At 52.6% G+C, this 27,770-nt stretch overlaps 1 protein-coding gene across 12 annotated transcripts in view; it reads right to left on the bottom strand.

Moving 5' to 3' along the window:
* Positions 1-377: 377 nt before the first annotated feature.
* The window catches only part of LOC135261212 (microtubule-actin cross-linking factor 1-like), a 97,148-nt gene continuing 69,755 nt past the window's right edge, over positions 378-27,770 (bottom strand). For 5 of the 12 annotated variants that reach the window (XM_064347276.1, XM_064347277.1, XM_064347285.1 and 2 more), the window contains 12 exons: positions 23,943-24,032; positions 23,304-23,396; positions 20,454-20,531; positions 15,423-15,515; positions 3,522-3,688; positions 3,207-3,319; positions 2,507-2,613; positions 2,135-2,254; positions 1,827-1,922; positions 1,375-1,502; positions 999-1,092; positions 383-565 (listed from right to left, as the gene is read on the bottom strand). In XM_064347276.1, the coding sequence (XP_064203346.1) occupies positions 407-565; positions 999-1,092; positions 1,375-1,502; positions 1,827-1,922; positions 2,135-2,254; positions 2,507-2,613; positions 3,207-3,319; positions 3,522-3,688; positions 15,423-15,515; positions 20,454-20,531; positions 23,304-23,396; positions 23,943-24,032 (1,338 nt within the window). In that variant the 3' untranslated portion in view covers positions 383-406. Of the gene's footprint in view, positions 566-998; positions 1,093-1,374; positions 1,503-1,826; positions 1,923-2,134; positions 2,255-2,506; positions 2,614-3,206; positions 3,320-3,521; positions 3,689-8,987; positions 12,229-15,422; positions 15,516-20,453; positions 20,532-23,303; positions 23,397-23,942; positions 24,033-27,770 lie in introns of those variants that run through there. The other 7 variants (XM_064347280.1, XM_064347281.1, XM_064347282.1 and 4 more) reach the window with 4 other exon arrangements.

Raw genomic sequence — 27,770 nt, 5'->3', positions numbered from 1 at the left:
CACAGCAACACACTGTTACACACAGCAACACACTGTTACACACAGCCACACACTGTTACACACAGCAACGCACTGTTACACACAGCAACACACTGTTACACACAGCCACACACTGTTACACACAGCCACACACTGTTACACACAGCAACACACTGTTACACACAGCCACACACTGTTACACACAGCAACACACTGTTACACACAGCAACACACTGTTACACACAGCCACACACTGTTACACACAGCCACACACTGTTACACACAGCAAAACACTGTTACACACAGAAACACACTCTTACAAACTACAACAGCACACCGTAATGTACCCAGCAAAGACAGACTGTTACATTCTGTCTTGCACACAAGCAACATGCCGTTTCTGCACACGTGCTCTGCACACGCTCTCTCACCTGAAGGCCAGCTGCTCCACCTGGTAGTACTTCTCATCCCTGAGGATCTGCAGGTCCAGCTGCAGCTGCCGGATCAGCCCCTCGCAGTCCTGCAGGTACACGCCCAGCTCCTGCTCACAGCGCACCGAATCCACGTTCTCCGGATTCAGCACGCCCTGCAGGGGGCCACTGGTTAGATACCATACACACAGGCACGCGCACATATACACACACACACACACAGGCACACGCACACACACACAATCATACACACACACACACACACACACACACACAATCATATACATGCAATCATACACACCCACACACACACACGTACACACACACGCACACATACACACACACACACAATCATATACATACAATCATACACACACACACACGCACGTACACACACACACAATCATATACATACAATCATACACACACACACACAAGCACTTACACACACACACACACACACACACACAAACGGTGCTAAAAATATCTAACACTAGATATACCCTTAAGCAACACAAACACAAACACACACTCACACAATGCAGACATACAGACACAAAGACAGCACAGAGAGCAGAAGACACTTACAGCCTGCACCGTGTTCTTGGCATGAGTGAGTTTCTCCTCACAGTCCAGCGCAGCGTTCTGGATCTTATTAGCCATCTGCAGAAGCAGCTCCAACCTGGGACACAGACATCACAAGTTCACAATACTCTACTGCCCCCAGTCACTTTACTGTCCCCTTACTGCCCCCTTACTGCCCCTAGTCACCTTACAGTCCCCTAACTGTCCCCTTACTGCCCCCTTACTACCCTTACAGTCACCTTATTGTCCACTTACTGCCCAACGTCATTATACTGTATAACTGTCTCAACAGTGCTTTACCTACAGCAAACTCCTGCAGCTACCCCCAGAGTGATCTGTGTGCCCCGCCCTGACACGCCCCCCTGCCTCTCCGCCCCACCTTTCCACGGCCGGCCGCAGAGCCTTCTCCCGCTCCAGCATCTCCAGGATCAGCTTGCCCCACTCCTCCTCCAGGTCGTTAGGGTGGAGGCCCTGAGGCAGCTTGATGCGCCCAAACTCCATCCACACCTGGAGGACAGAGCCAGCAGGCACACGCGGTCATTACCACACCGGGGTGGGGGTGGGGCCTACTCACCCCCCCAGCCTGAGCAGGAGAAACAAACAGCCCCACACAGAGGGCACATTCTCCCCCCCACCCAACGCCCCCCCCCCAAGCCACCTCCACCCGCGCCCAAATTAAAAACCACACAATCAGTCCTTTGGTACACTGACGAGTCTTAAGACCAGGGCTGTCCCGGGACAGCGAGCAGCTGCCCTCAGAGCCTGGGAGGGTTCGGAGCCGCATGATGAAGAGCGGACTCCAGCAGAATCCAGGTCAGCCCCCCCCCTCACCTCCAGCATCTTGTAGAGGTGCTCGATTCGGCTCTTCTCCATCTCCTTGGCCGGGATCTCCGTCTCTTTGAAATGGACGTACTCGTTGTAAAGTGCCTGAGGGGGGAGGGCCGCAGTTAGCAGACACGCTCAGACGAAGGGCATGGTGATCACAAAAAAGGTAACTTCCCTCATTTAACTAAACTCAGTGCAGCTGGCCTCCTCCTCGGGCTCCTCCCCCCGCTCCTCTCCCCACCTCTCACCCCATTCTCTTCCTCCTCTACCCCCTACATTTCCCTCTGGTCTGCTCACTTCTCTCCGCTCCTCACCTTCAGCTCCACGGGGTTCTGTGGGAAGTTCTTGTCGGCCATGAGCAGCGTGTGCTGCCGGGTCCACTGGAGCAGGGCGGGGAAGCGGGCCTGGTACTCCGCCCAGCGCTGGTCCACTTCCTAAAGGAGGGAGAGAGAGAGAAATGGGCAGAGAGAGAGAAAGAGAGAGGGAGAGAATTCGCTTATTGCAGGGTTGGTTTTTACATGCCACTGATGATATATGGTGCTTTGGCAATAAGAAAAGCTGACTTTATCATGGCTATATAGAAAGTTTAATATAATATAATTGAAAGAATGAGTCAGGGAGTTTCTGTCTGAGTGACTGAGCGTGAGCATGAGTAAGGGATTTGTAAAGGGTGAAGTGGAACGTACGTGAACTGGGATGCCCTCGCCCCCCTCTGGGATCTTGGGGAATGCGTCGTAGATGGAGGACACGTAGGTGATGACTGACTTCTCGTCCGGCGACGGTACGTCCACATCTAACAGCGTCAAAGGAAAAGAGCGTTCAGCAAGCACAGGCATACCAACACCTGTGCTACCGAAGGCACTGAAAGATCATCAGACTGACTGTGAAAGACCAGCAGAGCCTTAAAGATCATCAGACTGACTGTGAAAGACCAGCAGAGCCTTAAAGATCATCAGACTGACTGTGAAAGACCAGCAGAGCCTTAAAGATCATCAGACAGACTGTGAAAGACCAGCCGAGCCTTAAAGATCATCAGACTGACTGTGAAAGACCAACAGAGCCTTAAAGATCATCAGACTGACTGTGAAAGACCAGCAGAGCCTTAAAGATCATCAGACTGACTGTGAAAGACCAGCAGAGCCTTAAAGATCAACAGACTGACTGTGAAAGACCAGCAGAGCTTTAAAGATCATCCGACTGACTGTGAAAGACCAGCAGAGCTTTAAAGATCATCAGACTGACTGTGAAAGACCAGCAGAGCCTTAAAGATCATCAGACTGACTGTGAAAGACCAGCAGAGCCTTAAAGATCATCAGACTGACTGTGAAAGACCAGCAGAGCCTTAAAGATCATCAGACTGACTGTGAAAGACCAGCAGAGCCATACCTTCAGCGTCCAGTAGTCGTGTGACCCCTAGTGACTCAGCAATATCGAAGGCCTGTTCGAGGTTGTCGCGGTTGCTCTGTCGTCCAACCACCTCCATGTCTATCAGGTCAGGCCTGTGCATTAAACAGAGAACATTTTACAGAGAGTGAGAGTGTGTGCGTGTGTGTATGTGTGTCTGAGATCGAGACAGAGAGAGAGAGAGAGAGAGAGAGTGTGTGTGTGTGTGTGTGTGTGTGTGTGAGAGAGAGAGAGAGAGTGTGTGTGTGTGTGTGTGTGTGTGAGAGGGAGAGAGTGTGTGTAACTCTGCGCATGTACCTGTATCTGTGCAGAAGGACGTTGAACATGCGCCCGTCGTTCCAGCTGGAGGAGAAGTTGACGCAGCGCGTGCCAGGGTAGCCCTCGATCGCCTGCTGACTCCATAGCAACAGCTTCTCCTTGGCCGTCAGGTCACCTGACTCGCCGCTCACGTAGATCTCAGAGATCTGCCCGAAGGAGAGATGTGACAGGGGGAACAGGTCAAGGCCTTGAGCTCCTCTTCACTCCGCTTCCTCATTCACCCAGTAAACAACCCGGCTTCTCAGCTTTCACACACCTCGAGAGGACATATTGACAGAACGCACAGCGCTCGCATATTCGCCCTGGCTCGCTCGCTCTCGATAAGCAAGCCTGCCAAACACTGAGATATTCAGTAAATGTAACTAATCGGGTTCGCCCTGGAGAGACAAGGACACTTTACTACACTTCCCAAGGTGCTTTTCCCATTCCAGTGTGTGGGGGGTGGAGGGGGGGGAGGAAGTGCTCAGTCCTAACTGCATGTGCAAGGCTTGGGGGAGGGGGGGGGGGGGGCAGTATGGGCATCAGTCCAGAACACAGATTCAATAATCCCTATTATGTGGATGCACTATATTAATCCAATCAGCCATCTGCAGCTTTAGCCTGTTCGCATGGCGTAAACATCAGCTGATCTGCGCAGATCTGATGTAAGCGCGACCAACGGCGCTGGATAAACGGACACCAAGAGAAGATTCAAAGCGCGTGCGAGGGAGAGAGCGAAGCTCTCCCTGAGACTCCGATAAAGGAAGAGAAACACAAGCTATAAATTGGTGTCAAGACACAGAAATAGAATGTGGAATGGATTTTTGGATGATTTGTGGGCTACTGAGGAAGTGGGAATTTCGGATGACTGTCACGTGGGAGTGTAGCGTCACATGCTGGCCGTCCTGAAACTGCTTTACCAGACACACTCAAGCCAAACCCTGACAGTGTCCGGACAGCACAGAGAAAGAAACTATACCTCAGCAAAAGAAACTTGATACTCTATTAAAATGGTAAATTTAGGTACACTTCAGATGAAGTTGACCACGTATCAGTGCAGTGTGGCATAACAACTTAAACTAGCAACTAGCAAAAAAAAAAATAGAAACTAGCAATACGAAGCAATCATTCCATAATAATCATGTGTATTAAACCATACAAATGTCCCACAGCAATACCTACTTAGGCACAGTGTAATCAAATAATTACAATGTTGCTACATTATAATAATCCATCCCATACAAAGGGTTACCACTATTTTTTATGTGAAGTCGTCCTTAAAGCTAATTTGCTGTACTTTCAGATTTTTTTTCCTTTGGAAGCCATACACACATTCTAATGCGTACCACCAGTCTGAGAGTGTGCTGCTCACTAGGGGGTTAAACTGGCCTTTATAGCAGCCTGTATGTCTTTGTCTAATTAATTCATGTGAACCACACCTCCTTCACTCGTCTGTGTATTGTCCTGTCCTTGGTCACATCAGCCTGCTGAAGAATGTTCTGATTTTCTCTCCCAGTCTGCCGTAATTGCTGACCTCGATACAGTTTCTGTCCAGCTCCTTAACAAGGCTCCTTGCCAAAGTTACACCCGCTGCCTCTCACACACCCCCCTCTCTCCTTCTCTCCCTCTTCCTCTGTCGCCCTCGTTTCCTCCCCCTCCCCATCTCTATCCTTGCCTCCCTGCCCTCCCTTCCCTTGATCTGTCACTTTCTCTTTGCTTCTCCTTTCATCTCTCGTTCCGCTGTTCTCCCTCCCGTGCTCATCTTTATCAGTCTTTTCTGCCTGCTTTCACTATCTGTTCTTGCTTCTACTCATCTTTTATTCTCCCCCCTCTATCCCCCCTCGAGCTCCATGCCCCACAGTTCACCCCTCTCTCCTCTTTCTCTTCTGCCTCCTCCTCCCTCCCTCCTTCCTTCTCTCCCTGACAAAGAACGGCTGTATCCGCGGTAACGGGCACTGCCTGGCGCCTGTCATCAGTATTCCTGTGTTATCCCTCTCTCCCTCCTTCCCTCTCATCTTCCTCCTCTCTTTCTGGTGCTAATGCCAAAAGAGTAAAACCCTGCCCAGAGCAGACAGCCAAAGGACAGGAGACTCCAGACTGCAGACGACCAGAATAAAGCAAAGGCACCGAGAGAAGGATCAGGCCTGTAGACTGACAGAGACCAGCATATTACTGCTCATGTGCAGAGGGAACACCATGGGTCTGAACAAGTCTCTCTCTCACTCACACACGCACACACACACGCGCCATGTACACGCGCACACACACACACACACACACACACACACACGCACACGCACACGCACACGCACACGCACACGCACACACACGCACGCACGCACACACACGCGCACGCACACACACGCCATGTACACGCGCACACACACACACACAATACAGCACTTCCTGTTTGGCTTGATCTTATTACAGTAAAGATGATTAAAGATGAGGTCACAGACAGAACGAAATCCAGCCCCTCCTAGCCATGTGCCTGTTCAGCACATCTCAACACTGCGTCAAAACCATGCAACACGCACGTGCACTGACACTGACACTGACACAGACTCTCTCACACACACACACACACACACACAAAGCCTGAGAGGTGCAATGCCACAGGGAAGGATGGAGAGAGAGAGAGAGAGAGAGAGAGATGGCAGGAGTTCTTCAAAGTGACAGATGTAAAGCAAAGTTCCATCTCACACTGACTATCACTCCTGTGACTATCACAACCTGATTGGTTAGTCAGCAGATGATAATCCACTCAACCAATAGAAAGAGTGTCTCAATACAGTAGACAGGGGGGAAAAGGCACTCTTTAACAATAGGCGATCGCGTCAAGGTTTGAGAGCACCCAGCAAGACAGTGACCCCCTGAGAGCAAAGAGACGGGGATTGGGGGGGGGGGGGGGGGGGCACCGCCAAAGGAGTCTGGCAGCCCTTTACAAGTTTAAAGAGCGAGAGGGAGCATGGAATGCCCGTGGGGGTGCGAGCAGTCTGGTGATTTATGCGCATTTTAAATCCATCTTTATTCAGATGAGGGGGGACGCAGGCGTCTGGGCGGGGGGGTTTGGGGGGTTTGGGCAGGGCTGCCAGCGGGTGAACACTGATCTGCGGGCAGCAGAAAGGCTGGTGCAGGCCTGCCAGTGCCCGGGGGGGGGGGGGGGGGGAACCTCTGCCTGGCGCTGATAAGGGGCCAGGCGATGAGGACAGACGCTGGGCGGAGCCAGGGAGCCACGCCCATCCATCAAGGGGAAGTGACATCGCGTCACGCCACCGCCGCCTCCGCCGCGCGGCGCGTGAGCACCGGCGAGAACGGGGTTAAAGGCGTAATTAACGAGCGACAAGCTCCAGCTCTAACGAGGCCATTAAATCCCTGCGCTCTCTCCCAAAATGCCCCCCACCTACAGCGCTAATGCACGGGAGGTATGCTCTGTGTGTGTGTGTGTGTGTGTGTGTGTGTGTGTGTGCGTGCGCGTGGGGGGGTAGGACCGCTGCTTTATCCTGTCCGGTGCCACACACACACACTCTGCTTCATGCTATCCTATCCTGTACCAAACACACACGCACACATAAACATACACAGATCAGGTACTCAAACACACCTGCAAAATCTGAGCTTGCGCTCAAAATGAATTTGAGCGTGTGGCCTATTACACAGGGACAGGAGACTAGAGGATGTAAAACATCTGTAACTTTTGGTGTCAGAAGCGACAAGACAGCGAGGGAGAGTGGGCGGTGAGAAGGAGAAAGAAGTAATGAGTGACAGAAAGGAAGGGGCAGGAGAGAGGGAGAGATGGAGAGATGGAGAGATGCTCTGGGCTGTGTTGATTAGACCCAGGGGATGCAGTCAGAAAGTGCAGCCGCAGTGTGCTTTCTCCAGAGCTGAGAAACACACAGCACACACATCCTCACACACAGCTCCCCACACATCCTCACACACGCAGCCGCTCACATCCACACACATCCCTGCCCATCCTCACACACGCAGTCATTCAGGGAGCCCCACACATCCTCACACACGCAGCCAATCAGGGAGCCCCACACATCCCCGCACATCCTCACACATGCAGCCACTCACATCCCCACACATCCCTGCCCATCCTCACACACGCACATCCCCGCACACAGCTCCCCACACATCCTCACACACACACATCCCCGCACATCCTCACACACGCAGCCGCTCACATCCCCACACATCCCTACCCATCCTCACACACGCAGTCATTCAGGGAGCCCCACACATCCTTACACACGCAGCCAATCAGGAAGCCCTACACATCGCCACACATCCTCACACAGGTAGCCATTCGGGAAGCCCCACACATCCTCACACACGCAGCCAATCAGGGAGCCCCACACATCCCCACACATCCTCACACACGCAGCCAATCAGGGAGCCCCACACAAATCCATCCAAAGTAGCCATTCAGGAGCCCCACACTCCCACACACTACCTCACACACACAGCCATCAGGAGCCCACCATCACACATCCTCACACACACAGCCAATCAGGGAGCCCCACACATCCTCACACAGGTAGCCATTCAGGGAGCCCCACACATCCCCACACATCCTCACACACGCAGCCAATCAGGGAGCCCCACACATCACCACACAGGTAGCCATTCAGGGAGCCCCACACATCACCACACAGGTAGCCATTCAGGGAGCCCCACACATCACCACACAGGTAGCCATTCAGGGAGCCTACACATCCCCACACATCCACAGAAACGCATGCTGCTCAATTATTCAGCACAGACACCCACTCGAAGGGAAGGATCATACGCAAATAACAGCCCTGTACACGTGACCCCTCCCTCAACCACGACACGTAAGCCATCCGACAAACAGCCAGCAGAACCCAACGCAAACAAAGCTACGTCTTCACCCTCACTGGAAAACCACACACGCCAGTCTGTGAATACAAATAAGCAGTGTACTGAGCTGAGGTGAGCATATCACACACATACACACACACACACGTGCATATGCACACACACACACACACACACACGCACACACACATACACACACACACACGTGCATATGCACACACACACACACACACACACGCACACACACATACACACACACACGTGCATATGCACACACCACAACACCTCACCACTCATGGAAAACCACACACAGCACACGTGCATAGTGCACCACACACATACACAACACACGTGCATAGCACACACACACACACAGACACACACACAGTCATCAACACACAGCACACACACACACACACACACACACACACACACACACACACACAGTCATACATGCACACACACGCACGCACACACACACACGCAGTCATACACGCACACACGTACACACACACTCTAACTGAGCGCACGCAGTGCACTTGCTCTGCACTGCAGTAAACGGGGGCGCTGAGTGCTCTAAACCCTGAGCCTCGCTGCAGAGGAGGACAGAGAGGGTCTGACCTGAGAGGAGGGGCGAGGGGGTCCCTCGGGGGGCGAGAGAGGGCTCTCCATCGCGGAAGTGTCCAGAACCTCAGAGGAGCTGCTGGTGAGCCCTCCCCAGTCCGCCTGTGTGGCGCCCCCTGTCTCCGGGGAGGTGAGGGGCAGGTCGCTGGCGTACCCCGATGACAGGGGGTCCTGGGGGACCGGAGAGTTCCCCGAGAGCAAGCCGCCCGCGGCGACGCTCCGTTCGGCCTCGTTCCGGCTCGCTTCCTTTTCCGCCTTCCCAGCATGCACCGGGGCCGCCCTCAGGGCCGCGAGGTCGTCCGGCGGAGTGGCCCACACGTCAGCGCCAGAGCTGTCCGTCAGCTCAGAAAGCCCCTCCTCCTTCTCCCGCACTCGCACCCTCAGCACGTTCCCCGTCTGCCGGGCCAGGGCCGGGGGCTCCGCCCGCACCTCCACCCCTCTCTCCCCCCACACCGGGGACCCGAAATCCCGGGGGTAGACCGTCCGCACCACGCACAGCTTCCCCCCGACCTCCCGAATGTGCACCACGCCCCTCTTCTCCTCCGTGGGGGCGGGCCGGTCCGAGTCCCGGGCGGGGAAGTCCTCCTGGTGCAGGTCCTCCTGGCGCAGGTCCTCCTGGTGCAGGTCCTCCTGGCGCTGGTCCTCCTGGTGCAGGTCCTCTCGGCCCCGCTCGGCCTGCAGGATTCGGGGCTTCTGCAGAACGCCCTGCACCCGTTCCCTCACCCTGCACACCCGCCCGCCGCCCGGGGTCGCGCTGCCCTGGTCCGCGTCTGGGGCGTCTGCGTCCGGGGCGTCCCCACTAGACCCCGTGGTGCCGCCGCCGCCCCCCTCCCCCTGGGGCAGGCAGAACACCCCCCTCCAGGCAGGGCTGGGTTCGGGGGACAGGACCAGCACCTTGGGGCCCTTCGCCTTCCCGCTCTCGGGCCCCGGATGGAGGCCCTCGGGACTCGGGGCGAGCTCTGCGGGGCGAGACTGCACCTCTGCCGCGGGCGTGCTGTCGAGACCGCCCCGTTTGGGTCGGACGTCACCCCCGGCGACAGCCGCCACCACTTCCTTCCTGCTGTCCTCCTCCCCTCTGTGGGGGAGGTCCCGCCCCCCGGCCCCCCCCCCCGCGGACCCGCTCCGCTGCTTCCTGGGCTTGCGCTTGCGTCTGAAGCGGAATCTCTTTTTGGGGGACAGAGGGGGCGCCCCGTTCACCCCCGCCTCCCGGTGCCGTTTCACACAGCCCAGAGAGCTTCCCATCGCTCCCCAAAAACAGAGCGGACGAAACAGCGAAAGACAGAAGGGTGGAGAGAGAGGGAGCGGCTCGAGGGAAGAGAAGCAGCAGACGGAGACGGGCCGCCGCAGACAGGCGTGTCGGCGAGCGGCCGCTCAGTCCGGAAGGATCCGGCCGGCTCTCTCCCCGACGCGGGCAGCGACTGCTCCCCCAGACCAGCCCGCCGGCGGCTCAGCGCATGGTCGCCAGCGGTCCCGGAGGCGCTGGGCTGTGCCCCTCCCTCAGGAGAAATGAGCTTATTCCCCCCGCAGCGCTCCAGCAGGGGGGGTGACCTTATCAGTCCCCTCTCCGTAATCACATGGGGCTGCTCCCCCTCAGATCCGCCGCCGCCCCGCCGGGAGGCTCAGGCCGTTACCAGGGCAGCGCCGGCGGGCCTCCGCGCCAGGACGGGGGACGGTCTCATACCGCCAAACGCGAGAAAGCCTGGGAGCGGAGTGAGCCCCGGACAGGCAGGAGGGCTGCAGTGCTGACACTCACTCACACACACGCGCCCGCGCACACACTCACTCACACACACACACACGTGCGCGCGGTGCGTCACAGCCCATACACATCAGCAGAGCTCCTCAGGAACCCTCCGAGACCCGCGACTCCCAGCTCCTCCTCCACAGAGACGCCTTCCGGCTCCGGCTCCTTTCCCCTTCCCAGGCGGGAGAGGTGATCTAAGTGCCTCTCCCCGGCTGGGCTCCCAGACCGCCCGCTAATGGACAATTAATACTGCTGCGCTCTCAGTGTTACTGTAGCAGTGGCAGCGGCCGCACTAGCAGTAGTAGCGGTAGTGGCGGCTCCAGGTTTCTCAGCCAAGGCAGCACGGCGGGGTCCAGGCTGGTGGCGGGTGACGTCTCTGCTGCAGACTCAGCGGGTGCTCCGGTATCTTGCCGATAAATCAATCGGCCCGGCCTCCAAGCCAAAAAAAAGAGAAAACCCGGTCACGTGACGCGGGAGCCTCAGCCTCTCACGGGTCCTCCAGGCGCCGCTGGGGTCCAGGCTTGCTGTTGTGATGGCGGGACGTCCTCCAGGGGAGACGCGGCACCGCTAGACCCCCGCAGGAGCGCCGTCTCCCTGACGCTGGCATCTCCAGACGCCCAGCGGCGATGAGCAGCGGGTGGGGGGAACAGGGGGGGGGAGGGGGGTGTCCCCGTAGGCACTGTCCTCAGGCGTGTCCCGGTGGGTCCCTCCTAATTAAGCTCCGCCCCACAGTCACGGCTCCCACCTTCTCAGATCCCCAAATCCTCGAGCTTAGCACTGTGAGGACACTGTCTCCATCCAGCAGCACCTCTACCCTCAGACAGCTGTCCCCCCCTACAGCAGAGCAGCAGAGCAGCCCTCAGTGCCGCTGCGCTAACAGGACGCTAGCCAGCCCAGAGCAGTAGAGCAGCCCTCAGTGCCGCGGCGCTAGCAGGACGCTAGCCAGCCCAGCGCTGTAGCAGGCAGGCGCTCCCGGATCCTGGATGGGAATCTAATTACGGCAGCGGAGGCAGGGCAGGGTAGGGCTCACAGGCCCAGCCTGGGCTCGGAGCACGCAGGAGGGACGGGGGGCTCCACGTCGGGCCGGAGGAAGAGGAGGACGAGGAGGAGGACGAGGGTATTGTTGAAGGAAGATCGCTGCGGTCAGGAAGAGACCGAGGTTCCGTTGGAAGGCATCGCTGGACTGATCCAATTGATACGGTCCCCCCCCCTCCCCCCCTCCAGGAGAGACGTGAAAGTGTGTGGAAGCCCGAGCGCGAGGTGAGGCGGTCCTGCGATCTCCTGCGTGCGTGCGTGCGCGTGTGTGTGTGCGTGTCTGCGTGCGGACCCACAGGCCTGTAGGTTCAGCAGAAGCCTGGGAGCTCAGCAGCACCGTGCTCCCTCTCTTCCTCCCTCTCCAGCGCTCTGCCGCTCAGCCTCTCCCTCGCTCTCTCGCTCAGTGGCACCAGTGCAAAAAAAAACCTTCATCTCTAGCCTGCTGCAGCGTTAGACTACACTGCTGCCTGCTCTCTCTCTCTCCCTCCCTCCCTCCCTCTCGCTCTTCCCTCCTCTTTTTCTGCTCCACCTATCAGCTTCCCCCTCCTTCCCTCCCTCTCGCGCTTGCTCTCTCTTTCGCTCGCTCTCTCTGCTGCTCAGATACACGTATATGCGCGCACACATACACACACACACACACACACGTGTGTGTGTTTGACCCAAAATCCATCAGAGATGCAAATGGTAGGCAGGTTGCTACGGAAGAAAAAAATAAATCTGCTTTCCATCCCTTTGGCTGTGATGATTACACCTGTGTGCCTTTCCTGCTCTCTTCCTTCTCTCCTCTCTCTCTCTATCTCTCTCATGAGGTAACCAGCAGCCTCTTGTTAGAGGGAAAGGGAGATGTTGGGAGGGAAGGCAGATGAACAGACAAGGGAGGCGAACACTATCTGGAGCACCTGCAGAAGGTTTCTAAGGGGACGCAGCGAGACAAACCCGGTGTAAAGCAGCGCAGCGCGAGGACAATGAGAGCAAATCCATTAGCTATGGACCCAGCCATTGTGCAGCTGTTTGGGATTATAAATCAGCTCAATCAACAAAAGCTTCGCTCAGATGCTCCCGCTGACTGCACACGAGTAGCGCAGTGCCGTACGCAGGGTACAACCAGGTCTGCGGTCTTCAGGCACATGGCCTCCCCAATCTCCACTGTCACCAGCACCAACATTCTGAGGCAAGAGTGACGCCCAATCAAGAGTCAGGAGCCCAATCCACAACACGCACCTATAAGCAGGGCTACACACAGATTGAGCTCGTCATTTGCTGACTGTGCAATGTGCAATGTAGCAGGCCATCTGCCGTTCTGCACGCACCAGCGCCTCCCAGTGGCAGCGCAGGGTATCTGCAGGCAGCTCGAGTACACTTCTGGTGGGCGTAGGTTCGAGGCCCCAGGGAACGTGCCTGTCACGGGCTAGCTGACAGGACAGTGCTGACGCTGTCATAAGAGAAAAATGAAAACCGGCCGGAACATTTATAAAATGGCTCCCATGTCTTTACTGGAGTGGACAGTGTGTGGGGTCACTACAGTACTGTCTCTCTACAGCACAGGCTGGACCCCTCACCTGCACTGCTGCTGATTACCCCCGGGGGGCAGGCTTCCCCACAGAGAACACCACCCACACCCACAGCGGATCCCCAGTCACTCAGCGAACGGGAGGAGGCCGCAGCTCCTCAGCCCTCTGCCCCGCCCCTCCCGCTCAGTTCTGTATGACATAATGCATTTTACACGGGCCCGGATATGCAAGGCAAGCCGAATTCCAAACCATCACCATCAAGAAAACAATATGTTACAAGGTACACCAACACCAAATTATATCCATGACAAATGACTGACTGTAGATAACTGTATTCAATTTGAGGTGGTGCAGTGTCTCTACCACAGGAAAATGTGCCTGTGAAGGAGGCAGCGCTCCATCACACAGACAGACACACACACACAAACACAAGCATTAACTCTCTATCTATCTCTCTCTCTCACACACACACACACAAACACAAGCATTAACTCTCTATCTATCTCTCTCTCTCACACACACACACACAAACACAAGCATTAACTCTCTATTTATCTCTCTCTCTCTCACACACACACACATATACACACTCTACCCCATCTCCTTTACCATTAGCTCTGCCCTTCATAGGAGATGACAGAGTCTCGTCTTTCCCACTAATATCCCTGTCTCCCATCGCCCCCTCACACAGCCCCCGCTCACTCTCTCCCTCACATCTCCTGTGGGCTTCTCCCCCTCCCTCCATCCCCCCTCCTCCCCTCTCTCTCCCCCCATCTCTGATCTGCTGAATCATGCTGAAATAAACAGCTGCAGTCACAGAGCTGCGTCTCCCTGGAAACCAGCTCCCCCTGTCACCTTGTGATGTCATCGCTCTGCCAGCACTCTGGTGGGCCCTCTCTAATTTCATTAAGGTCAAAGTTTACGTGTAACAATTGTTAATTGTAAAAAACTGGACCATAATGTTTCAGTAATTACGGCCCGACTGAATGTTTACAAATTTTTTATATTTCGAAATAGTTCATAACTGAAGACCTATTGCTGTTAAAGGAGCAAAACAATAAAAATAAACAAAAGCATGAGTCCTGATTAAATCAGTAGAGTGGGGGTCATTTTTTATTTATTTATACCTTTTCATTCCCATTAACTCATTTTAGCATAGTCCTGAATTACACCCAGACAATAACAGGAGTTACAGATTAGAAATCAGGCCTGGTGGCAGATTAATCTAGTACTTAGCAGGGACCTGCACCTGAGCTGTCTCTCACACACACACACACACACACACACACACACTCAGAGGCACAGACACACATACACACAGGCACAGACACACACACACACACAAAACCATGTCTCACATTTGCACACACACATGCACACAGCCCCAGGACATACTCAGACTGAGGACTGGGCAGCTGTGGCCCTTTCTTGCAGAAAGCACGCCCGCACGCAGATTTGGCTGACCTTCCCTTCTGTCAGCATGTTTTGAGAAGAGGGTCTGGGAGCATTTAATAACAGTGGCCAATACACAGGCCATTCCTGCCAGTCCAATCCAACTCCTGTCAGCCCAATCCCACTCCTGTCAAACCAATCCCACTCCTGTTAGCCCAATTCCACTAATGCCAGTCCAATCCCACTCCTGTCAGCCCAATCCCACTCCTGTCAGCCCAATCCCACTCCTGTTAGCCCAATTCCATTAATGCCAGTCCAATCCCACTCCTATCAAACCAATCCCACTCCTGTTAGCCCAATTCCACTAATGCCAGTCCAATCCCACTCCTGTCAGCCCAATCCCACTCCTGTCAGCTAAATCAAACTCCTGTCAGCCCAATCTCCTCTCAGAAGGCTTCTGCCAGCTCTCAGCAGACAGCCAGCCCAGCCCTGCCTGCCTCTCTATGATTAACACCCACAATTAGCAGTAAATCACACCCACCGCTCTCCGCTGGCTGACATGTGCACAGAAAATAGGCAGTAAGCCAATCAGCTTCCATCACACAGAGTCAAGGCCTGCACACCCACCCACCCACACACACACGCGCACGCACACACACACACACAGACACAGAGGTGCACACACACACAAACACGCGCACACAAACACACACGCACACAGACATACAGTGTTAATCCTGAAGCACAGACCTGGAAGTGGAGGATGATGGTCCAGATCAGTCCCAGGGTCAGCTTGGGGTTTCCGTCTGTGATGTCATCGTTCCGTATGTTCACTAATTTGACCTGCAGGAAGAGCACAGACGTCAGACGCACGCACTGCAGGAGGTGTGCTAAACGCAGAGCCCAACTGACCATACAGCAGATGGGCCAATCAGGGCACAGGGCAGTTATAACTGAGGGAGAAGATAAGGTGAGATCTATCTGAGTCCAAACACTCCACTCTTTAAAGCAAGCACGATTCTAAGAAGCCATTTTTGGTTACCCTCCCTTATTAGCTGTCAGTCAGCCCTCTTCTCAGAGGGAGGAGTGTTGCATTGTGACTGTTTATGTCTGCTGGACACGCAATGGGCAGGTGAATTGCGGCTTGCTGCTTTTGACTGCCCTGTCCACGCGCATACATTATCTCAATTCAGCGTACATACGTCACCAGATACACCACCTAAGAGTCAGACCCAAGGACGGCTGACTGTGTGTGTGTGTGTGTGTGTGTGTGCTTGCTGCCCCCCAACCACCCTCATCCCTGGGGTTCAGTTTCAAGTCCTTACTCCAGTGTTTTCCACAAACTACACATCCATTTCAGCTCCCATTAGAAGCACACGTTGAATTGCGAGTTAAATGACGATTTATTTTTGGGAGAACGGCCCCGAGGGTCCTCGTATTTCACATGCAGCGAGGTGCTCCCGCAAACTCCTTTCACCAATTTGACTGGTTAAGCGCAGAGCCCTTTAAACTGAGACAGTGGAGGGGAGGGAAGTAAAGAATCCCAGGAGCGGGTCGGATGATAAATCATGGCTGCGCGCGGGCTTCCTCAGAGCCCTGCTCACACGCCGCAGGGAAACAGCCAGGGAGGCGGGGCTCAGCCGCCAGGGTCCTGCACTGCAGCACTGCAATACCGCCACAGAACACCGCGTCCCTGTGTGTACCTCACTGCTCTTCTGTGTCCTTGCATGAATCTCACTGCACACTGCTACAGAACACCGTGTCCCTGTGTGTACCTCACTGCACACTGCTACAGAACACCGTGTCCCTGTGTGTACCTCACTGCAATACCGCCACAGAACATCCTGTCCCTGTGTGTACCTCACTGCAATACCGCCACAGAACATCCTGTCCCTGTGTATACCTCACTGCACACTGCTACAGAACACCGTGTCCCTGTGTGTACCTCACTGCACACTGCTACAGAACACCGTGTCCCTGTGTGTACCTCACTGCACACTGCTACAGAACACCGTGTCCCTGTGTATACCTCACTGCACACTGCTACAGAACACCGTGTCCCTGTGTGTACCTCACTGCACACTGCTACAGAACACCGTGTCCCTGTGTGTACCTCACTGCACACTGCTACAGAACACCGTGTCCCTGTGTGTACCTCACTGCACACTGCTACAGAACACCGTGTCCCTGTGTGTACCTCACTGCACACTGCTACAGAACACGTGTCCCTGTGTATACCTCACTGCACACTGCTACAGAACACGTGTCCCTGTGTGTACCTCACTGCAACTGCTACAGAACACCGCGTCCCTGTGTATACCTCACTGCACACTGCTACAGAACACCGTGTCCCTGTGTGTACCTCACTGCACACTGCTACAGAACACGTGTCCTGTGTATACCTCACTGCACACTGCTACAGAACACCGTGTCCCTGTGTGTACCTCACTGCAATACCGCCAAGAACACCGTGTCCCTGTGTGTACCTCACTGCACACTGCTACAGAACATCATGTCCCTGTGTGTACCTCACTGCACACTGCTACAGAACACGCGTCCCTGTGTGTACCTCACTGCACACTGCTACAGAAACACGTGTCCCTGTGTGTACCTCACTGCACACTGCTACAGAACACCGTGTCCCTGTGTGTACCTCACTGCACACTGCTACAGAACACCGTGTCCCTGTGTGTACCTCACTGCACACCGCTACAGAACACCGCGTCCCTGTGTGTACCTCACTGCACACTGCCACAGAACATTGTGTCCCTGTGTGTACCTCACTGCACACTGCTACAGAACACCGTGTCCCTGTGTGTACCTCACTGCACACCGCTACAGAACACCGTGTCCCTGTGTGTACCTCACTGCACACTGCTACAGAACACCGTGTCCCTGTGTGTACCTCACTGCACACTGCTACAGAACATCGTGTCCCTGTGTGTACCTCACTGCACACTGCTACAGAACACCGTGTCCCTGTGTGTACCTCACTGCACACTGCTACAGAACACCGTGTCCCTGTGTGTACCTCACTGCACACTGCTACAGAACACCGTGTCCCTGTGTGTACCTCACTGCACACTGCTACAGAACACCGTGTCCCTGTGTGTACCTCACTGCACACTGCTACAGAACATTGTGTCCCTGTGTGTACCTCACTGCACACTGCTACAGAACACCGTGTCCCTGTGTGTACCTCACTGCACACTGCTACAGAACACCGTGTCCCTGTGTGTACCTCACTGCACACTGCTACAGAACACCGTGTCCCTGTGTGTACCTCACTGCACACTGCTACAGAACACCGTGTCCCTGCGTGTACCTCACTGCAATACCGCCACAGAACACCGTGTCCCTGTGTGTACCTCACTGCACACTGCTACAGAACACCGTGTCCCTGTGTGTACCTCACTGCACACTGCCACAGAACATTGTGTCCCTGTGTGTACCTCACTGCACACTGCCACAGAACACCGTGTCCCTGTGTGTACCTCACTGCACACTGCTACAGAACATTGTGTCCCTGTGTGTACCTCACTGCACACTGCTACAGAACACTGTGTCCCTGTGTGTACCTCACTGCACACTGCTACAGAACATTGTGTCCCTGTGTGTACCTCACTGCACACTGCACAGAAGTCCCTGGTACATGTGCCGCCGTCCCTGTGTGTACCTCACTGCACACTGCTGCAGAACATGTGTCCCTGTGTGTACCTCACTGCACACTGCTACAGAACAGTGTCCCTGTGTGTACCTCACTGCACACTGCTACAGAACCCCTGTGTCCCTGTGTGTACCTCACTGCACACGCTACAGAACCCATGTCCCTGTGTGTACCTCACTGCACACTGCTACAGAACACCGTGTCCCTGTGTGTACCTCACTGCACACTGCCACAGAACACCGTGTCCCTGTGTGTACCTCACTGCACACTGCTACAGAACACCGTGTCCCTGTGTGTACCTCACTGCACACTGCTACAGAACATCGTGTCCCTGTGTGTACCTCACTGCACACTGCTACAGAACACTGTGTCCCTGTGTGTACCTCACTGCACACTGCTACAGAACACTGTGTCCCTGTGTGTACCTCACTGCACACTGCTACAGAACATCGTGTCCCTGTGTGTACCTCACTGCACACTGCTACAGAACATTGTGTCCCTGTGTGTACCTCACTGCACACTGCTACAGAACACCGTGTCCCTGTGTGTACCTCACTGCACACTGCCACAGAACACCGTGTCCCTGTCGGTACCTCACTGCAATACCGCCACAGAACATCATGTCCCTGTGTGTACCTCACTGCACACTGCTACAGAACACCGTGTCCCTGCGCGAATCTCACTGCAATACCGCCACAGAACATTGTGTCCCTGTGTGTACCTCACTGCACACTGCTACAGAACACCGTGTCCCTGTGTGTACCTCACTGCACACTGCTACAGAACACTGTGTCCCTGTGTGTACCTCACTGCACACTGCTACAGAACATTGTGTCCCTGTGTGTACCTCACTGCACACTGCTACAGAACACCGTGTCCCTGTGTGTACCTCACTGCCACAGAACACCGTGTCCCTGTGGATCTCACTGCAATACCACCACAGAACACCGTGTCCCTGTGTGTACCTCACTGCTGTCACATGATCTGACAGTACAGAACATTGTCCCTGTGGTACCTCACTGCACACTGCTACAGAACATGTGTCCCTGTGTGTACCTCTGCACACTGCTACAGAACACTGTGTCCCTGTGTGTACCTCACTGCACACTGCTACAGAACACATGTCCCTGTGTGTACCTCACTGCACACTGCTACAGAACACGTGTCCCTGTGTGTACCTCACTGCACACTGCTACAGAACCTCGTGTCCCTGTGTGTACCTCACTGCACACTGCTACAGAACACTGTGTCCCTGTGTGTACCTCACTGCACACTGCTACAGAACACTGTGTCCCTGTGTGTACCTCACTGCACACTGCTACAGAACATTGTGTCCCTGTGTGTACCTCACTGCACACTGCTACAGAACACTGTGTCCCTGTGTGTACCTCACTGCACACTGCTACAGAACATCGAGTCCCTGTGTGAATCTCACTGCTCTTCTGTGTCCTTGCGTGATTCTCACTGCACACTGCTCCAGCTGAGCCCCTGTGGGGATCTGTACTGGACTGCAAATATCCAAATATCCATCCATGCAGTCTATAGCTCTGAAACATGTTTTCCCCTGTTTATCCAGCACCAATGCACTGTCCCAGGGTTCTGTTTGTGTCTATGTGTTAATTCTGCAAGACTGTGTCTGTGTCTATGTCTCTATCAAACAGTACAGTGTCTGTGTCTATGTGTCCATTCTGCAGTAATGCATCTGTGTTTATGTGTCCATGCTACAGGACTATGTCTGTGCCCATGTGCCTATCAAACAGTACTGTGTCTGTGCCTATCCTACAGTATTGCATCTGTGTCAATACTACAGTAATGTGTCTGTGCCTATGTGTCCATTCTGCAGTAACGCGTCTGTGTTTGTGGCTATCCAACAGGACTGTGTCTGTGCCCATGTGTCTATCCTGTGTTCTTGCATCCTGCAGTACATTGTGTCCCAGAGTGCAGTTAGGCTGTTCTTTAACAAGGCATTGTGTGACCTTGCTGAAACACATGCAGAGAGAGAGAGAGGGACAGAGAGCAGAAGACAGAGGAGAGAGGGAGGGAGATAGCGAGAGGGCCGGGAGAGGGAGGGAAGGATGGAAGGAGGGAGTATGGAAAGACTTCTCAGGACGTACCTGTCTCTGTTTGAGGAAGTCCAGAGCAATCTGCACGTTCTGCAGCCGGTGGAACCTCATGCGCCCTTTTTCTCTGGGCTAAAAGAGAAGGACAGAGAGAAGGATGAGAGTGAGGAGAGGGCGGAAAAACTCACTCCAAACACACACACACACACACACACACACAGCAACAGTGAGAGACAACAGTGCCGTGGCTTGTGGGGGTGCACACTGGACAACTCAGCAGGCAGGGTACCACAAAGACAGCTGTCACGACAGAACACTGTAACAGAGCTGGGAGAAGTCATGATATGGCACTGTCACAGAGCTGGGAGCAGTCACGATATGGCACTGTCACAGTGATGGGAGCTGTCATGATATGGCACTGTCACAGTGCTGGGAGAAGTCATGATATGGCACTGTCACAGAGCTGGGAAAAGTCATGATATGGCACTGTCACAGAGCTGGGAAAAGTCATGATATGGCACTGTCACAGAGCTGGGAAAAGTCATGATATGGCACTGTCACAGAGCTGGGAGCTGTCACGACGGAGCACCGTACCAGAGCTGGAAACTGTCATGATATGGTACCGTCACAGGGTTTTGAGGCGACATGACTAAGTCACAGAGTCAACAGAGTACAATTGAGGGCTTCGGCCAGCCCATAATGCACCCATACACACACACACACACGCAACCACGCACACCCACACACACGCACACACACACACACACACAGAAACAGATGCATCACTGAATCAGAGCGCAGGTTAGTCATCACTGCAGTCAAAAGCAGCGGCAGGTCCTGTGAGAACTCAGCTGATACTTCATGCAGGAGGGAGGGTGGGGTAAGGCAGGAGGGCAGGGTTCCAGAGCCTACAGCGGGACTCTTTACCCACAATGCCCTGGTAAAAAAAAGACCTGGCCAGAGAAACGGGCATTGAAATATGATTATGCGTGTGTGTGTATCGATGTCAGATGGTTTAGTGCAGGGGTTCTCAACCTTTTTTCCATCTGCCCCCCACCCACCACACCCCACCCCACATTGAATGGAGGCAGCAGCTGGGTACATTGACGAGACGAGAGGGTTTCGACGCCTCATTTGAAAAAACCTGCTCACAGACTAAGCACAGAAGTAGCTGTGGGTTGGACGGAGACGGAATAAACCCGAACTGTAAGTACTCAGGTGGGGTGGTAAAGTAACCAAAAAGAAAAAAGAAAAAGAATCGTTGGACAGCGGCAGCCTGCAATGTTATTAATAACGATAGGACAAACTAATTAAGCTGAAGATGTCACATAACCTTAATTGCATACATCGTGTCTATAATTTTATTAAGCAAACACAAAAAAATGTATTCATTTAGTAAATCCAACTATTTATTTATTTTTTGAGTCTATTTAACGAAACCGCATACAATCCCCAGCCAACATTTGTGTGTGTGTGTGTGCGTGTAGTACAGTTCTATATCTATTGTGGGGCAGAGCTACTAGCTTAACTAACGTTTTCCAGTACCACGTGTGTAGTTTCCATTTCTAAAATCAAAATATTATAGGCTAGTTGTATTGGCATAAAAGTAAAATCGTTAGACCAGCATCATTTGTGGAAAAAAAAAAATCCCAGTTTAGATTTTAAACACCATTGTCCGTCGAATATCGAAAGCAAAACCTAAAATGGATCAATTGCATTGGCAAAGTTTGTTACTATTACTATCATGTAAAAAATATAAGCCAAATTGTGCAGAAGAAACTTGTATTCGCATACAAGTAAAATCATTACACCAGTACCATATCTGATCTCGTCGGATATTTAAAGAGAAAATTTCTGCCTAAAATAGACCCGATTTGTCGGGTTATTTATTTAACTGCTCTGCCCCATATAAAATGCAAGTTATCCTGTTGCTAAGACGTAATATTGGAAATTTAATGGACACGCTTAATGTTCTGAACAGCAGAACATTGGCCACATTTCACGTCAGTCAAGTGTACATGTCTGTCAGGCAGAAGCCGTAGGGAAATGGGATGAAAACGCGAAAAATTTGGCGAATTTTTTAAATTACATGGCGATCTACCAACATGGCCTCCGCGATCGACATATTGGCACGCCCGGCTTACAGCAAACGGGAGCTTTCTCTGCAACAAACTATCGCTGCCAACCAACCTGATGATCAACAAAATACGAATAATAATAAAACTCAAACCAATTGTTTGTTTTTAATGCATTTTATTTTCAATTTGGGTAAATCTAATTGCTAGAGCGATTCACAGAAACTCCAGTATTGCTACCCTGCCGCTTCAAACGAGAGACAATATAAAATAAAGAGGTTCTGGCTGCTGGAACAATATGAACGTTCTCATAGGCTGAATGCAGTCAAGCTACGGTGGCCCTTTCAGCACAGAACATTCGACTCAAAACCAAGAATATTTTCTCAATGCATATAACATGAAAAATATCAGAATCTTTTTTCTCGTTCAGAACTCTAAAACGAACGGCCCTTTTTAACTTTTAACAGCCCCCTTTCAATTATTTTAGTCTCAACGCCCCCCTCCATCCTATGAACGCCCACTGGGGGGTGGTACCACCCCCGTTGAGAAACCCTAGTTTAGTGTGTGTGTGTGTGTGTGTGTGTAGATGTCAGATGGTTTAGTGTGTGTTTGTGTCGATGTGAGACAGTTGCGTGTGTATGTGTATGTGTGTATATAGATGTGAGATGGTGTTGTGTGTGTGTGTAAATAATGTGACATGTTTGCGTATACGCATTGTTATCTGGGATGCCAGTGTGATGCCACAACAAACAACACTCGCATGCAGTCAAAGGGGATTGCTGTATGTGGGGTGGAGGGAGCAGGATGGGGGGGGGGGGGTCAAACGTACTCCCTGAGCGCCATCTTCCTCATCCCCCCCCAGCAAGATGAGCGGGGGCGCGCGCGAGACACACACCCGTCGCAGTGAGGACACGCCCTTGTGCTGATAAGAGAGGGAGGGGGTGGAGAGAGAGCGTGAGGAGGGGGCGGGGCATGTATTCAGAAAGAGAGACGGGATGGACAGAGATAAGATTGGGAATGGAGAGATGAGAGTGATGAACGACAGGGTCAAAAGAGTGATAGCGGGACAGAAAGAGAGAGAGAGAGAGAGAGAGAAAGAAAGAGAGAATAAAGCAGGAAATAATGACAAGGCAAAAATGGCAAATGAAAGTAAGCAACAGGGCGGCTTTGAGAGCTGCAGGCCCTGCTGTCCAAACACACCCAATCCAGTGGAGCAGCTGACATCAGCTGATATCATGATGCTACCAATGCCTCAGACTGGACCTACCGGCCATGTGTCAGTGACTCAATGTGACTGTGCACCTGTGTCACAGTGCATCAGCATCTATTTCTGAGTGTCCACATCCATCATCAGCCTCTCTGTGTGTCCTAATGAATCAGCGTGTCACTGCGCCAGCGCCCTAATGAATCAGGCCCAGTGTGTCAACAGTTCCAGCGTCAGCCTCCATCAGAGCGTCAGGCTCCTTACCAGAGCGACTCCAGACAGCACCTCCAGCAGGGAGATGAGGTTGTGCCCATCCCGCAGGTCTTCGTACAGGTCTGTGATATGCTTCCGCACCTGCGAGAGAGAGAGACACGGAGGAAGAGGAGGGGTTAATAGAGTGTTTAGCAGAGCATGTTTGCACAAGTCAGAGAGACGGGAGAGGGGTTTTCCTGGCGCATAAATCCAGCTGTGACCCCAGGGGCACAGTAAACGTTGGCAGAACGTTGGCAGAGCGTTTGAGCGGCGCTGGCACTGCACTGCATCACCCATTGTGCAGAAAGTGGGCCATCTTTTCAACCAGCTACCCAGATGTCACTTACAGCAGTGATTTAATCACAAGCTGTGAGAGAGAGAGAGAGACAGGGAGAGAGAGCGAGAGAGAGAGAAAGAGAGAGAGAGCAAGAGACAGACAGAGAGAGAGAGAGAGAAGGACAGATAGCGAGAGACAGACAGAGAGAGAGAGAGCAAGAGACAGACAGAGAGAAAGAGAGAGAGAGAAGGACAGATAGCGAGAGACAGACAGAGAGAGAGAGAGCAAGAGACAGACAGAGAGAAAGAGGAGAGAAAGGGACAGATAGAGAGAGAGACAGAGAGAAAGAGGAGAGAGAGACAGAGAGAGAGAGGAGAGAAAGGGACAGATAGAGAGAGACAGACAGAGAGAGAGGAGAGAGAGGGACAGATAGCGAGAAACAGACAGAGAGAAAGAGAGAAAGGTGTGTGTAATCACAGACCTGCCCATAAGGTCGGTGAGGGCGGACAGCCAGTGAGCTGACTGGTTAACAGAGAGAATGAAGGGGATGCAAACAGGAAGGGGGGAAATGGAACACTGACGTAGAAGAGAACAGACACGGAGGGAAAAATAAAAGAGACAGGCAGGGAAATTTATTACATCAGAATAATTTATACCATTGCTCAATCATTCATTAAGCCTTGGCATACATACAGACATGTGACCTACTTGGACTGTATCGGAAGAGTGATAAAGAAGACAGAGAGATATTCAGGAAAATATAAACAGGAAAACAGACTGGCTTTCCCATTAAAACAAACACATCCTGGAACACAACAGAGATTGAGCTCCCAGAATGCACTTCTTCAACTGGGCTTGAGAAACAAAGGCAAGGGGGAAGCAGAGACTAAGCCAGCCTCTATATGGCCTGATTCACCCAAAACTCAAATAGCACACATCTCTCACACAGGCAGTCCTGCCCAGTCAGTACAGCACAATGTCCATGAATCAGGAAATGTACAGGAAAACGCTCACAAAGAAAAGGAAAATACTTTCTCTGTGTGCAAGGGAGCCTTTACCTGCAATGCTGTTAAATACGGAGCTTCTCTTAGATGTAGCAATGGATTTAGGGAAATATTGCAGCGTTACCTGTTCAACCTGTCAGACTAATGAGCTGCATTAGAAACCATCAATCATTCTGTGTGTAAATGAGCCTATTAGTGTCTCAAACAGCCCCACTACCCCGCAGGCAGCTGAAATCAGCGCAGTAAACTATGACCGAGAGAAGCCAGGCTCTAGGTACTCTCTGGAGAGCACTCCTCACCGCAGTAGGGTCTGATGTCCAGCAGAGGGCAACCTATTCCAGGATAAGTAATGCCGCAGCCCAGACACAATGGGCCCTCTTTATACTATCAACAGTCTGGAGCTCAGCGTCTGCCTATGTCCTGAAACTGATACAAGCCTCTAGACCACAGACCTGTCCCAGTGTCCATCTGGCTCCTGCTTAACACCACAAACACCCATAAACCCACACACACTTTTTCCAGCAGTGTGTGGTTAGGCATGTTGCTCAAGTGTTATTTACAAAGGCAACACCCTTGATCCGTGCTGTTGGTAGGCATCCGTCTCTAAGATCCCAAACTGGGATACAATGCAAAACAGGGCCCAGTACTGCCCCCTAGTGTGTGTGCACATCCAAATCTCTTGTAGAGCCCTCACAGTGGAGTGGGAAAATAGGGTGGGTCACAGGACCAGCTTGAGAATTTGTCATTTCCTTGCCCTCTGCCCAGTAATTGGAATCTTGGGACATAATGACAGGTGCAGTTGTGAATAAAACACCACGTACAGCTGTACATGGAACTGATGCCTCACTCCTCCTCTATCTCTCTCATTAGCTCCCCTGCGGGTATCCTGTTCCACCCCCCCTCGCCCGTCCTCCCACCCTCTCCGTTTCCCTCTCATTTCCGGCTCTTTCATTAGATGGACCCCCCCCCCCCACCCCCCCGTTTCTCACTCGTTTCCAGCCTGTCATTCTTCTTTCTCTTCGTGAACAGGGTCATATCCCTTTCCCCTGGTTGTCCTCTCATCTCTTATCCTCCCGCTATAGACTATCCTCCATTCTCTCTCTCTCTCTGTCTCTCTCTCCCATCACCTGATCAAGTTCCAGACCAGATGTCTGTCGCCAGGGAGACAGCACACCAAAATCAGCACCAAGGTGTGAAAAAGAGGCGTGGCATCATCCTGAGCTCTGCTTCTCCACACTGCCAGCCTCTCCTGCGTGTGCTTGAATTCCATCCAAAAGCAGCTGGTATATTGTGGATTGTGTTTACAGTACACTTGTGTAAACACACACTGTCATACACATACACACACACACACACACAGCCCCATACCTCTGCACACACCTGTTCACTGGTCAGCTGATACGGTATGACAGCACTGAGCAAACAGGCTGGTTTCAGTGATGTCATCATCTTTATGGCTGCTCACAGCAAGCACTCACAAGATGAGGGATGTTCTCAGCGGCGTCCACATATACACACACACAAACATACACACACACACACACACACACACACACAAACATACACACGTACACACAAACACACGCACAAACATACAAACATGTATACACACACAAACACACAAACAGACGTGCACACACAAACATGCACGCACACATAAACGCACTCAAATACACGCACATTGTGCTGAGCATTGTGGCTACACCTTCACAGCGAGAGGCAACCTGTGCTTTCATTTCCAAATATTTAAAGGCTGCATTCAATCGCGTTTTATAGCATTTATGGTTTTCCTTAACCCACAAGATAAAGACGTATACTGGCTTTTTCCACGTTCGTAAACTGGAAAATGATAAAATAAGCCAGTTCTACACCGGAGAGCCGGAGGCCGGACACAGCGGATGATGGATATCCATCAAGCCCGCTCCTGATTAGCTGCCCACTAAACAGATGCATCACTGCCTGATAAGAGATATTACCTAACCGTGTTACTTAAATAAGCAACGTGGCTTCCAAAAGACCAAGACCAAATCCTCCTCTAGTGTCCAGTCATAAGACATTCATTGCCTTCTGGATAAACACATTCATTTTAAACTTGAAAAGATGGTTGTTAATTACAATGCACTATAAATCTTCAAATCACGATGTACCATCTCCTCCACAAAATCTTTTCTGTTTCCTATAGGGAACAGCCTGCTAAGAAATATTTATTAACTTGGGCATTAAATTATATTGAGTTTGCAGAACAGTCAACTATGTCTACAGTGCAATGTATCCACAGCGTGTCATTGTAACTGACAGGTATGCGAGATGTACAGCGGAGACTGCTTGGTAAAGAGCAGACAGTATATCAACAGCACGATTGCAGAAAACTGTCCGTTTAGACGTGCTTTTGCCTGAAGCTATTATTAGATTTATGGCACTATCTGCATTGTAGGTGCAGGAGTTGACCAGACTCGATACGGGAAACAGCACAGTGATTTAACGGCTCCTGCACATGAAGGACACATGCACTGAAATGTCTGAGTGCAGTTAAGAGTAATGCAATCACAACCAATGGTC

The sequence above is a fragment of the Anguilla rostrata genome, chromosome 8, assembly GCF_018555375.3.
Source record: "Anguilla rostrata isolate EN2019 chromosome 8, ASM1855537v3, whole genome shotgun sequence".
In the NCBI taxonomy this organism is placed as follows: Eukaryota; Metazoa; Chordata; class Actinopteri; order Anguilliformes; family Anguillidae; genus Anguilla; species Anguilla rostrata.
The sequence above is the reverse complement of the archived record's forward strand: the minus strand, read 5'-3'. Positions and strand labels throughout refer to the sequence as shown.